Source organism: Osmerus mordax, chromosome 15 (assembly GCF_038355195.1).
Source record: "Osmerus mordax isolate fOsmMor3 chromosome 15, fOsmMor3.pri, whole genome shotgun sequence".
Lineage (NCBI taxonomy): Eukaryota > Metazoa > Chordata > Actinopteri > Osmeriformes > Osmeridae > Osmerus > Osmerus mordax.
Window position 1 is genome coordinate 5,958,460 of NC_090064.1, and position 13,575 is coordinate 5,972,034.

At 46.4% G+C, this 13,575-nt stretch overlaps 1 protein-coding gene across 1 annotated transcript; it reads left to right on the forward strand.

Moving 5' to 3' along the window:
• Positions 1-1,062: 1,062 nt before the first annotated feature.
• Positions 1,063-11,563, forward strand: LOC136957346 (alpha-2-macroglobulin-like protein 1). Its single transcript, XM_067251223.1, has 35 exons — positions 1,063-1,145; positions 1,754-1,940; positions 2,172-2,328; positions 2,520-2,572; positions 2,788-2,808; positions 2,938-3,106; positions 3,198-3,282; positions 3,379-3,617; positions 3,700-3,809; positions 4,208-4,372; positions 4,453-4,686; positions 4,906-4,969; positions 5,050-5,195; positions 5,701-5,850; positions 6,294-6,479; positions 6,648-6,714; positions 6,898-7,027; positions 7,231-7,456; positions 7,603-7,729; positions 7,806-7,927; positions 8,033-8,084; positions 8,180-8,263; positions 8,432-8,608; positions 8,912-8,993; positions 9,100-9,256; positions 9,360-9,434; positions 9,515-9,680; positions 9,808-10,004; positions 10,101-10,316; positions 10,394-10,509; positions 10,627-10,717; positions 10,803-10,871; positions 11,008-11,113; positions 11,205-11,246; positions 11,406-11,563. Exons 1-34 carry the CDS (start codon positions 1,075-1,077, stop codon positions 11,243-11,245), a joined length of 4,338 nt encoding a protein of 1,445 aa, XP_067107324.1. The 5' UTR covers positions 1,063-1,074; the 3' UTR covers position 11,246; positions 11,406-11,563.
• Positions 11,564-13,575: the final 2,012 nt, after the last annotated feature.

Consider the following 13,575-nt stretch of genomic DNA (forward strand, 5'->3'; position numbering starts at 1 on the left):
AGCACCTTGAGCTACAATTCTTGTATGAAATGTGCTATATAAATAAAGTCTTACTTACTTACTTACCATTTGTATTTTTTGTAATATTTGTATTTTTTGTATTTTTATTTTGTAAATTACTGCAACTTATAATTTATTTTATTGTATAGTTTATCTACATCTAATTCCACTTACCATTTGTATTTTTTGTAATATTTGTATTTTCTGTATTTTTTGTATTTTTATATTGTAAATTACTGCAACTTATAATTTATTTTTTTATTTTATTGTATAGTTTATCTACATTAATTCCACTTAGTATTGCTAGTTATGTACCCTTAGTATAGTTAGTCCTCATATTTAAATATATGTTTAATGTTTGCACCTTCCTGCCAAAGCAAATTCCTTGTCTGTGCAAACCTTCATGGCGAATAAATCCCATTCTGATTCAGATTCTATACAGATGTGAGATGTGAGAGAGTAGGTGTACACAAACACATACATCTTTCTCTAGTTTTGCCAGCCTTCAAATGTGGCCGTCCCTTTCACGGTTGCAAAAGCATGTTCCAAAACCTTAGCCGCTAGATTACATGATCAAATCATAATTATTCATTTAGCATATGCTTCCACTAAAACAAGGTCAGCAGTTGACCTAACGTCCGAGGACTTGACGTCACTCGAGTCCTTCAATCTCTTGATACAGTCGCTATACCATGAACTGACCAGCAGGTGTCACTATATGGAGAAGATGTACCAAACGCTTCGAAAAATATATACTTTTTTGACACAATTGTTTCAAATTGCTCGTTGCTTCGGAAAGCTTCGTTTCCTCCACTAGCTACAGCCTAACGATTTTTTGAAGGTATGCGCACTTCCGTGGGTGCCGTGGTGAATGCAGGATCTTGTGTCCAATTTGTACTTGTAGGTTAGCTTCGAGGAAGATGATCACGAAGCGAGAGCAGCAATTAGCCAATAGGAAGAGTGAACCTGTGTATAAAGATGTGTTTCCGGACGTTTGTTAGTAATTGCGGGTTTGAACTCTCCTAATGTGGCGCTGGATGATTGTCTTTACTGAACAGACAACTTCATCTCAAAATGCTGTGCTTAGCTTTAGTCATCTTAGCCATGCTGTTGCAAACTGCGACATCGCGCCAGTTAAACGAAGAGTAAGTTGATTTACTGCGGTTCCAAACAATAATAGAAACATCAAGTGTACGGGCGAAATTCACTACCAATGTTAAAAGTAGGCCTATGCGATTTTGACCCCTCAATAGTTTTGCTGTGCATTAATGTCTCGGGTTGTTCCGACGATCCTTGTCGTATTGACTAAAAATAATAACCATTCCAAATTGATATAACATAGCCGATAATCTGTATTTGAGGCGAATCCATCGCATGTTTTCCCCAACATGCAGCATCCACCAGAGGAATAATTAAGGTAAACTAGGGTAGAAGATTTGCAACAGTAAAACCTGGCGCTAAATACAAATCTAGGCCTACCTTCGAATTTGGAGCGCTCAATGCTTGCGCCTTTACGCTTTGCACGCACACTTTTGGCTGTCTAAAAGTCAAATTTGCATCCAAAAATATTTTCAAGCAAGGCCACGCGCATGGCTCCCCCGAGCGACACTTACTATGTACTAATTGGATCAGATCTTCCATCCGTGTTACAGCAAGAAATCCCCCAATTCTATTGAGCTAGCTTGGAATTGGTTATGTGCTATGGTGAGCAACTATAGGCAGTCCTGATCATGTATCTCCCTCCCCTCTGCAGTGTCTACTTGGTGACTATGAGCTCCCAGGTGGTGGGTGGGAGTATGGAGAGCCTGTGTGCCCATATTCACAACCCCTCGGAGCCGCTTTCCTTGAGGGTGATCCTTCAGCTGGTGCAGGGACAGCCTGCCATGCTGCTGGAGAAGACTGGAATCAATAATGACTTTTATAGCTGCATCTCCTTTAGGGTGTGTTTATAATGTATTTATTTTTGGCCTGTCCTTGTCTTCCCTCATACAGTTCACATGTAAACATTCTTGTTTACGTGAACTGCATTTTGTTATCGCAGGAGTTTGGTATAGGCCACAAGAGAAGTAATACTTGTACCTTTTCTGAGAACTCCACACTTTGCTGAGGTATCCACATTTCAGGTTTTTCACCAGCGACTCTGCCAAATCTAGATTTGAAATGTTTTCCAGGTACCTCTTGTGGTCCTTGACACAGTGGCCACCCTCAGTGTCTCTGTGACAGGAAGGGTGGAATCAATGCTCAAGGATACCAAGATCCTCATTAGACCGGCCAGCTTGATCACCCTTGTCCAGACAGACAAGCCCATCTACAAACCTGGCCAGAAGGGTAGGTCATGCCATTGAGACCCTTCTGACAAGCATTCCCCTCTGCTGTTGTAGTCACATTGCTCTGTATGGTGTGTAAAACAGAGTTGCGTGGCGTAAAGATGGCTAGTCTGTGCCAAACCTGCGCTAGTCTTCAATCAAGTGTACTTGCTTTATGGTATTCCTGTAATTGTTTGTCTTGCCTGTTTACAGTTCTATTCCGAGTCGTCTCACTAACTTCCGGTTTTGGGTCGTATGACCAGATGGTGAGCTACTTCCTGTGACTGGAATACTGTTGCTCTGTTGTCTAGCTAGAGGAGGAAGGATGACCAGAGTTCAAACTTCTATTTTCAGTGTTTGTGTGGGGGACTTGTGGATTAAAGTTTAGACTAGGACCCAGAAGAGGTATAGAGGGTAACGGTTTCATGAAGGGGAAATATATTTCACAAGAGACTCAACATTGCTTTCCTTTTCCCCCCAGTATAAAACTGTGGAGATTCAGGTAAGACTACTTAATATCTAACGACTAACCTTAAAAACCTCATGGATGCCATGGTCTAGGCAGCAAACGCTTGTCTGAATTGATTCGATTTGAGTTCTGACGCTTTCTGCATTTCTGATTGGCACTCAGGATCCTAACTCCAACCGTATCGCTCAGTGGCTGAACCAGCCAACAGTCAGTGCTATCCTCGAGCTCTCTCACCCCACAACCCCAGAGGCTGCTCAGGGCCGTTACACCATCACCATCTGGAACGAGAGGGATGAGCAGACCTCCACTGGCTTCGACCTCAAAGAATATGGTCAGTATGGCCCTTATCTGTGTATCTGACTGTCCGTGCCAGGATCAGGCCCTTGGTGCTGCAATGTAATGCTGGTCGTCTGTCATTCCAGTTCTGCCCAAGTATGAGGTCACAGTGTCTCTGCCCAGCGTCATCACTATCCAAGACACTGAGGTCACACTGAGGGTGTGTGGAAAGTAAGTTCTACAGCAACCGTGGTCACATGACTCCCTTTCAGTCCCATTTTAAAGTATTCCATCAGCATTAAGCCAAGTCTGTTTGCTGGTCCTCAGGTACACGTATGGGAAGCCAGTCCTGGGCTCTGTGACGGTTAAGGTCTGCAGGAAAATTTTCGAATTCAGTCGCAGGCCCGGTGGCGGAGGCTCCGACATCTGCGAGACGTATAACATGGCTGTGTCTGGCCCGACTGGCTGTGCAGCACAAGTAGTGAATGTGACCTCATTCGGGGTGTCCCAGTGGGGATATCAAGACCTCTTCGAGGTGCAGGCTGAGATTGAGGAGAGTGGGACAGGTAAGATGGAGGGGGAGGCGTAAAGGGCCTCGTACAAGTTGATGAAATGGTACAGCCGGGTAATGGTGAGCTGTCCTTGCAGGGGTTGTCTTGAAGGGCAGTGGCAGTGCCACGTTCACCAGCGTCATCCGACAGGTCACGTTTGAAGATGTCTCTGCTTATTACAAGCCTGGCGTCTCCTACCAGGGCAAGGTGACCACTCGAACATCAGCCATAGAGCTCTGGAGCTTGTAATGAATTTGTGACACTTATGGTTTAGAGCAGTGGTTCTCGACCCTGGTCCTCAGGGAGTCCTTGTCCTGCATGTTTTCGATGTTTACCTGCTCCAACACACCTGATTAGAATATATGGGTTATCTAGCTCTGTAGAAGCCTGGTAACGAGCAAGCATTTGAATCAGATGTGTTGGAGCCAAGAAACATTTGAAAACATGCAGGGCTTGGGGTCCCTGAGGACCAGGATTTGGAACCACTGGTTTAGAAGGTCAAATATTCCTGCTCATTCTATGCTGCAAATGTCTATTCTGAGGTAATTTTGAGCAGACTGCTCTGGTGTAGCTGTAGTGCAGTAATCTTATCTGTGGCTTTCCAGATCAAGATGATGAGACCAGATTCCTCTCCTGCTGCCAACGAGCCGGTCTTCTTGTTCCTGACTGGTGGTGGGCCTTTGGCTAACTGGACCCTGACAACAGACAGCAATGGCATTGTCGTCTTCTCTCTGGTCACCACCTTGTGGACGGACGGTGTATCTCTACAGGTCTGCCTTCTCCATGAAAGAGAAACAGGTTCTTTTTTTTCTTCGTCACTTAAACTCCCACACTGTACCACGTCTCTTAGGCTCGCTCTAGACTGGAAGAAGTGGACTTCCTTTCTGGACAGGAACGCAAGCCTGAATACACCCAGGCCTACCACTACGTCACAGCCTTCTACTCCAAGAGCAAGAGCTCTGTGTCTCTCCAGTATGCCAACCAGATCTTCTCCTGTGAGGCTAATGCTGCCATACTCGCCACCTACATTATCAAGGGGAACGAATGGAATGCAAGTCGAAGGACTCTGGACTTCTTTTACATGGTGAGATGCTAGATGAGAACATTTTGGGGTAAAACGGGGAAATGTTTCAACTTCCTGACTGTCCATCATGTCACATCAACTCAAAGCAAGCCAATCAGAAATGGGAGTTCATAGCCAGCCTGTGCTTGTGATTCATCAATGTCAAAGATGTGTCTTGACTAATGGCAAGTAAAGGGCAAAGCGTGTTCTGCTGTTACAGCATGAGGTTGTGCTCTGCAGGTGATGTCCAGAGGCAGTGTGCTGCGACACGGGCGTATCTCAGTGTCACTGATGGAGGACTCAGGTACAGTCCTGGAATCAGTCACTTCTACCATCAGATGACCTCACTTCCTACAAGATGACCGTACTTCTGTTATGTCTTAGACAACCAAGGGGATTTGCTTGTGCCGCTTCGGAACGTGGCCGAACTTGCCCCGGTTGCACAGGTGGTTGTGTACGCCATCATGCCCAGTGGAGTGATAGTGGCCGACAGCCTGGACTTCCCCGTACAGCTCTGCCTCAAGAACAAGGTTGGCTTGTCTCAGTCACTGCCTGTGCATGTAGGACTAGGTCTTTTCCATAGATGCCTTATTTGTTTTATTGTCCAGGACAACCAAACTTTGTACAACTGTTTTTGGGTTTGCAATGGCAGGGTTTTACAAATGCATACATCACCTGTTTCACCGAAACCCCTTGAAAGGAGGCTCAAATAGAAGAATCCTTGCGAGGAGCTATTCAGTGAGGGGTCCACTCTACCAAAGATGTACATGTCAAACATCCGCATCTCTTTCTGTCATGCTTTTTAGTTTTTACCAAGCCCCCTGACAATGACTTGTATTTAAATGATGGTTTTTTGGTCTTGTTGGGCACATCAGTACATGCAGTTAGTCAGCTCAGCCAATATTTGTAGTTGGCTTCAACCTTTTGTCAACCGAGAATCCAAACATGTCCAATCATTTCCCGTGTGTATATACATGGTCACAGTGCATGTGTTGTGTATTTGGCATGCTTGGTGTTTATCTGCCTTGTGTGCAGGTGTCTCTGCAGTTTGCGTCGCCCCAGGAGCTGCCTGGAGAGGGAACGTCCCTGAGGCTGACTGCTCATCCCGGGTCCCTCTGTTCCGTCAGGGCCATCGACCAGTCTGTCCTGCTGCTGCAGCCTGAAGAGGAGCTCAGCATCAAATCTGTACCCTACCGCTCCCATCTGACCACACACTCTGAACAGGGCTTGAAATTGTGACCCTTTTTTTTTTTTCTTTACAAAATGCTTGCTAATTAGCCTCGCTATTATGTGGCTGCTGTGAGGTTGCTGGTGACCAGTACACCGTTTTATCCAACATTACAATTAAACTTCCATCTTTACGTTCTAAACCTTGATGCATAGATTTTAGATGGGTTAATATTAGCTGTCAGTCACTCCTTGGAACTGTCACGTGACAGGGAGCGAGCGTGCAAAAATACATTGTAGTTTTGGGCGCTCCTGAATCTTTGCTTGTGCTCCTAACTTTTTATGAAGTTGGGAGCACCAGTGCCACCACGTAAAGTTCATTTCAAGCCCTGCTGAACACAATCTCAACACAAGTTCCCGCTCGTACACAGTTGTTCCAGTGATCTGTTTTGCGTATGCAGGTATATCGTCTACTCCCAGTCCAAAAGCTGTCGGGCTACGATTACAACATACAGGATGCTGACTCGTCCCCCTGCACACCTGGGAGACCCCCTATGCCTCTTCCTATGCCAGTTGCTGTAGATGGGAGAAGATTCAGCCCCTTTTGGCTGCCTCACAACATGAACGACATCTACACTGTCTTCAGAGTGAGTCCTGTGGAGGGATGGCATCTTAAATGAATTACACTTATCCATTTGAAATATGAAAACAATGTCAAGTTACTGTACTTCTTTTGGTAGCCATTTGAAATGGGCACATTCTCCATCTTTGACCAGGGACTTGTGTAGCTCAGACCTGTAGCTTTCTCTTTTCAGGATATTGGAATGAAAATCCTGACTAACTCTGACGTGAGGAAGCCAGTCAACTGTGATGAGTACTTTAGTAAGTCAATGTTCTAACATGCAACAACATGGCCCATGGTAAATGTTTTGGAATATAAAGACTACATCTAACTAGTTTAGTTTTCATACACAAGCTGTCAACCTTAATGGTAAATATTCTACTGGATACAGTAGAAATTCAGACATGTTGGGAATGACCATGAACCCCAATTCCATACCCCAGTGATGATGGCCAGACCCCAAGCGCTTCCAGGCTCCCCTGGCCCGATGGCCCCCCAGAGAGGTCCAGAAAAAGCAGAGACTGTGCGAACATATTTCCCTGAGACCTGGATCTGGGACCTGGTGCCTGTTGGGTAAAGCCAATACCGACTTTTATGGTTGTTCAATAAACTTGCGTCATTTTAGCTCAGGCGCAGCGTCAGAATTACTGTGGAACTTGACCCTCAAATACTTGGACCAACTTCATCATTTCTAGATGTCAAACTAAAACCACTGAGTAGCCTGGGCATGCTGTTGGCTCCTTCTAGACCTAACCTTCCAGTTTGTCCCTCTCCAGAAACTCTGGCTCAGTGACTATTCAGAAGACCGTCCCTGACACCATCACTCAGTGGGCTGCCGGGGCTCTCTGCATGTCCCCTGTGGGTCTGGGGCTGGCTCCCAGTACGGCCCTCACGGCCTTCCAGCCCTTCTTCGTCAGTCTCACCATACCGTACTCAGTCATCCGCGGCGAGGTGTTTGCCCTCCGGGCCACTGTCTTCAACTACCTCACCAAGTGCATCATGGTAAATATGAACTTTTTGTGTTCGGTCTTGCTTAATTGGGAGGGGGGGGGGGATATGGAGTTTGATGTACTGGTGTCACAATCACTGAAACCAGGGGTTCCACTGACCGATACTTGATGGGAAGGTGTCCTGTCTTTGATCCTCAGGTGAAGGTGACACTGTCAAAATCAGACCAGTTCTGCGTAAAAACCTGTGGTGGCTACCAGTACCAGCTGTGTTTGTGTCCCGGCGAGAGCCGAACTTTCCGTTGGATTATCACCCCCACTGCCCTAGGTGAGGTGAAGGAGAGTGTGGCCAGTGAGGTGAGCCACCAGGCAAAGACTTGAATCCTGTTTCAAATTGTCTTTAGGGGAGGTGAGTGTGAAAGTGAGTGCAGAGGCCATAAAGACCACGGTTCTCTGTGGTAAGGAGTTGCCCATTGTTCCAGAGAGGGGTCGCATTGACACGGTGATCCAGACATTGTTGGTGGAGGTGAGTGCATCATAATAAAGGGTTCACGCCCATCTGAACCTAGTCAATGTGTAGAACGTGTGATCCCAAATCCTTGAGCTGTTTTGCTTCATGTTGCTCCTCTAGGCTGAGGGCACCCCGGAGACTGTCAGCTACAACATTCTGCTCTGCCCTGCAGGTGAACCTGCCGCTGGTGGTCTCATGACTCTAGTGGGTTGCAGATCTGTTGGTTGAGGTTTTCGATGGGTAATGCTCTTGTCCACTTGTCTCTAGGCGGTGCAATAGTGGAGAATCTCTCTTTGCGGCTGCCGGCCGTGTTTGTGATTGGATCTGCCAAGGCATCGCTCTCTGTCCTGGGTGAGAACCACCAGTACTGTATCCTCACCCTTCAGTACTACTGTAGATGCGGTGTTTTGCTAAATTTCCTTGGCGCCTATAAACGGGAATTGTTTCGACTTGATGGTGCCACAGGATCCCATGTAATGTTTTCCCCGACAACGTTACTGATCCTTGCTGGCCTCCTAGGTGACCTGATGGGCCGAGCTTTGAAGAACCTGGACAGCCTGCTGGCCATGCCCTCTGGCTGCGGGGAGCAGACCATGCTTCAGTTTGCTCCCAATGTCTACATCCTGGCGTACCTGCAGAGCACCCAGCAGCTTACGCCTCAGATCAGGGGCAGGGCCGTAGCCTTCCTGCAGGGTGGTGAGTCAGAGGGCTGGACGGTTAGGAGACGCGTGCTGGTTAAAGGGTCCGCACGGTGGTCATCCTACCGTGCTAGGACGCCATTTATTTACTACTTTTTATTCAGGTTCCAAAGCATGATGCATCTTTTTGAAAGCTTAGCCTGCACTATGATCTGTGAAAAAGGGAAAATGACAAATGTGCACTACAATACCAGCACTTGTCACGCATGCTTGGATGAATGGGAAGGGTTGGCTTGCTGGCTCATGAAGGTGTTGGGTGTTTTCTGCTCTCGCGTTCTCGTTAACGGCTGCGTTCTCGCAGGCTACCAGAATGAGCTCACCTACAAACACAGCGATGGCTCGTACAGCGCCTTTGGGGAAAGCGATGGGTCTGGCAACACCTGGTGAGTGAGCTCAAACATGCTATACATTCCAATGGCGCTGTAGTCACTACAAAACGGATCCGGTTTCTCGCCTGATGGCACTACATAACTGTGTGCACGCCCACAGGTTGACCACCTTTGTAATGAAGTCTTTCGGAGGGGCGCGGCCCTTTATCTTTATCGACCCCGTCCACATCACCATGGCAGAATTATGGTTGGCCGGTCTGCAGCAGCCTACTGGCTGCATCACCTCTGTGGGGAGACTCTTCCACAATGACATGCAGGTAAAGGAGAGAGGTGGACCAGTTCATTATAACCCGTGTATTGTAGCACTATGATTGGCCAACTTTTGTTTCTAGTTCTCCTGAGTGACTTGTCTGTTTTCAGGGAGGGGTGAGCGATGACGTGTCCCTGACTGCGTATGTCACTGCTGCCCTTCTGGAGCTGGGACACAGCACCACCGTGAGTGGGAGCGACTGTCCGGTCTTGCTGTAACCCGCCCGTGACCTTACCCGTTAGCCTGACTCTGGCTGTGTCCCCAGGACCCCATGGTGACGAGATGTCTGACCTGCTTGCGGAGTGCTCTAGCGCTCCCACTGGACAACCTCTACACTGTTGCCCTGCTGTCTTACACCTTCACCCTGGCGGGGGACCAGGTCACACGGAGAATGCTGGTTACACGCCTGGACCAGGCCTCCATCATCGCAGGTACTTGGCCAGTTGGTTGAATGGACAAATGGCTATTTTTGTAGCAATCCAGTGGTGGGTACAACAATTTCTTTTTTGTGGCGATCCAGTCTGTGATTACCCCTGCAACTCTCACACCCACCTGCAGATGGTGCTCGTCACTGGGAGAGATCTGCCACTCCTGGCAGTGGCCTGAACTCCATTGATGTGGAGATGACCTCGTACGTGCTGCTTGCACTTCTCTCTGGGCCGATTATGAACGACTTTGGAGTGGCCTATGCAGTCGGCATAGTCCGCTGGCTAGTCAGGCAACAGAACCCCTATGGAGGATTCTCTTCCACACAAGTACGAACCTGCTTTTCTACTTTTAACGTGAGCCAATCCCACATACCGTCTGTTTTTAAATGAATCCAAACTGACTGTTTTCCGTCTTTTTACTAGGACACTGTGGTGGCGCTACAAGCCTTGGCCAAGTACGGTGCTGCCACCTACAGTCCGGAAGGTGCCACTAGCGTGGCGGTGACCTCTGCCAGTGGCTGGAGACAAGACTTCACAGTGAACCAGCAGAACCGTCTGCTGTACCAGGAACAGCCACTACAGGATGTTCCTGGAGAGTACACTATCCGCGTTGAAGGGCAGAGCTGCGTGTTTATCCAGGTCAGACTTCTGGACCCGATAAACGACACGGATCCAACCTTGCTGCGGTTGTCTGACCAATGTCCAATGCGTTTCAGATCTCTCTCCATTACAACATCCCCCCTCGTCCAGACTTCTCAAGCTTTACCTTGACTGTTGAGGTGGGAGGGTTATGTAAACCCAAACCCTCCCTCAAGGTAGTGGTTACAGTCAGGTACTGATCCTCTTAGAACAATTCTAGCACTTTGAATGCAATACAAACACAATTTTTGTACGGTTAAAGCAAGATGTATTCTGAGGTATGACTTGCCTGTTTAAAATGTCTTTTTAGGTACAATGGTCAAAGGAAAGAGACCAACATGGTCATTATTGACTTTAAACTACTTTCTGGCTTTATACTGGACAAGAGCTCACTCGATGCTGTGAGTTCAGAAGTCAAGTTCACAATATTTGGCTCATGACCTCTATACTACATCTGTACTGTTGAACTCATTCCTATTCTTTCAGCTCAAGACTACAAATGCGGTGAAGCGTGTCGATGAAAAGGATGGGAATGTGATCATCTACGTAGAAAGGGTAGGTGACCAAGCTCTTGGTCTGAATTGTACGTCTTCAATTTCGATGGCTGTCTAAAGCTGGACATCTTGGGGAGAAGGTGACCCCTTGTATCAAATGAGTGCATTTCAGTATAATGCAAGACCTTGTTTTCCAGCTGACGCAGAAGGAGCCCATGTCATTCACCCTTTTCATCCTGGAGAACTTCAGTGTCAAGAACCTTAAACCTGCAGTGGTCAAGGTCTACGACTACTACAAAACAAGTAAACGCCTGCATCACGCGCCATGGGGGGGGGGGGGGGCGGGGTGGTGGTGATGTGTGAAGATGCTCGTTCTAAATTTGCGTCTCCTCAGGCGACGCGGCGGTTGTGGGGTACAGCTCTTCATGTGCATAGAGTAAGTTGTCACCTCTGCTTTACCGTAACTCCTGTAGCCTCAACTTTTCGCTGCCCTGTTCTCCTGCTATGGATGCAACCTGGCCTTTGACTACCGCTTGCTGTAACCTGTCATTTCTCTCTTGCCCACATTGGCCACATCCTGTCCGTGGTTTGGCAGTTCGACATGTACACGGGTGATGACGTCATCAAGCTGAGACATCTGTAGACCCAGCTGCATCGGTGCAAGTGGACCTACTTTGCCACTGGCAGCTTTTTAGGAGCCAACGTACATAGATTTTACAGTCTGTTCCAGCAATAAAACACTTTTGTATTTAATTGTTGTTTTTTTTCTTACATGTGTGAAACCCAACCACAATTTTATTTTAATTACCTGGGTTAGACGCGTTCAAAGGTATTTAAATTACACTCGTCCCCAAGATGGGACCTGTATTTAAGATGGACAAGGAAAACATTAGACCTACAATCTCCATACAGTAAAATGATGAGGCTAATTCCTCCATGTACATGTGATGGAGCACTAACGCTGAAAGTAGTGCAGCCAGAAGGCCCAGCATAGACATCAGGGGTACAGAGGCTTGGTGAACAATGCTGGGGTCCTGACATCTCTGAATGTTGCAATGATTCAGGACAGCATTTCCAACAGCTGTTCAGTTTTCCCTCTGGTTGTTAATTCCTTTTTCTAATATGGATGCGTGGTCGATTATTAATTTGCTAGTGATTTATGACTATTGAGCTCCTGTTTGGGATGGTCCTAACCATTTCAAGTCATGACGTTGGACCTAGAGTGCACTTCACAGCACAGATTCTGGTGCCTCATGCTGCACAACATTTCTAAAGACTTTTTCAAAACGTTACAAAGCTATTTGTTCTAGAGCCATAAGTCATATTATTCCAAATGGAAAGTTTGTAATGGCCTCTGGCCTCAGTTAAGGTCAGTGTACGTGTTATTACAGACACCTGGCAAAAAATGGGATCCATGGCAGACTAAGACTAAAATAATTGTTCCCCAAAGAGAAACTAAAAAGCTTATCACGTTTACGAAGTAGCACCTGGATGATCCTCGTGAATCCTGGAAAATTATAAAAAATGAAGCCTTTTGGTAGGTATAAGCCCCTTTTGTTTGGTAAAAAAAAAAAAACACCAGTTCTTAATGTCATTTAGTGGCAGCCTGTATGTCTACGGCAAATTTCCCTAAGGATAACGAAAGGAATCTTGAATCAGGACCTGGACACCTTCCTGTCATTGGAGGAGCTATTAACTCTGCTCTGTATCAAATAATGATCCAGGGGAATGTTAAGACATCTGCCCGTAAACTGAACCTGAAGAGTAGCTGGGTTATGCAGAAGACAATTAGCTGATATTTACAAGCACGTCTACCTCAGAATGGTTGTAAGACCAGAAGGAAGTCCAAGTCCAGGCTGAACACAGCAGGAAGAGTTTGGCAAAATACCTCCAAAGTAATGTGACAGCAAATAACTGCAGAAATCCTTTGGTTGGAGTATAACCAGTAATACTGGTGTTACCAGGTATTGACTCTAAGGAGGCAATCACTTTTTGTACACGGGCATTGGTGATGTAGACAACTGTAACTCTCTTTAGTAAATGCATGAAATATGTTTTTGGGTTGTTCATTGAAGGGTCCCTGCATTCATAGGTTATGGTTGAAGTTCTGATGACATTCGTTGTAAACTATTGTCTGTTTGGATTTATCTCCCTGTCGTTTACCTCAGTCCCAGCAGATGGCGATGTTTAATAGTTCAATTTAAGCAGCCAAGCGGATTATGTTTCTCGCTAATACTGACCTGGTAAAAGGTATTTGATCGTATTTCCTTCTTCCTCGTACACAACAATAAAGGATTGTAATAATAGCAGTAGCCTTCACTGTTGTTCACTAGTTGAACCAGTTCGAATGTTTCCAATCAGCGCGAGTTATTGGTGTGTAGAGGTGTGACTAAACGTCAAAATCACCGCATAGATAAGCGTAGTCAGCCTTATAGTTAGCAAATACAGCTAGTTACACTGAGTTAGCTGCGAAGCCGAAAAGTCTCTGTTACTAATGGTGCTAAAAGGATCTCCAATTAAAAGTGAAGACAGGGGACTGTGTGTTTGCATTGGCATGTGGTTGTTTGCCCTGACGGCTGCCTGCCTGCCAATTCTGTGACCCTCGGAGCATTCATGGTGTGATTATAAAAAATGCTAAATGCTTTGTCCCTCTCTGTCAAAGAGTGTGCGTGCGTGTGTGCTGTGAAGCCCAGGTAACGGAAATATAGTGTCCAAACATACAGTGACGATAAATAAAATACATAAAACAATATGGCTCTATTTAT

Excerpts from the sequence above, each read along its gene's own strand:
- LOC136957346 (XM_067251223.1), top strand. The coding sequence starts at position 1,075 with ATGCTGTGCTTAGCTTTAGTCATCTTAGCCATGCTGTTGCAAACTGCG. Across the intron at positions 3,810-4,207 it reads GCGTCTCCTACCAGGGCAAG|ATCAAGATGATGAGACCAGA; the intron begins GTGACCACTCGA and ends GTGGCTTTCCAG. Across the intron at positions 10,872-11,007 it reads TGATCATCTACGTAGAAAGG|CTGACGCAGAAGGAGCCCAT; the intron begins GTAGGTGACCAA and ends CTTGTTTTCCAG.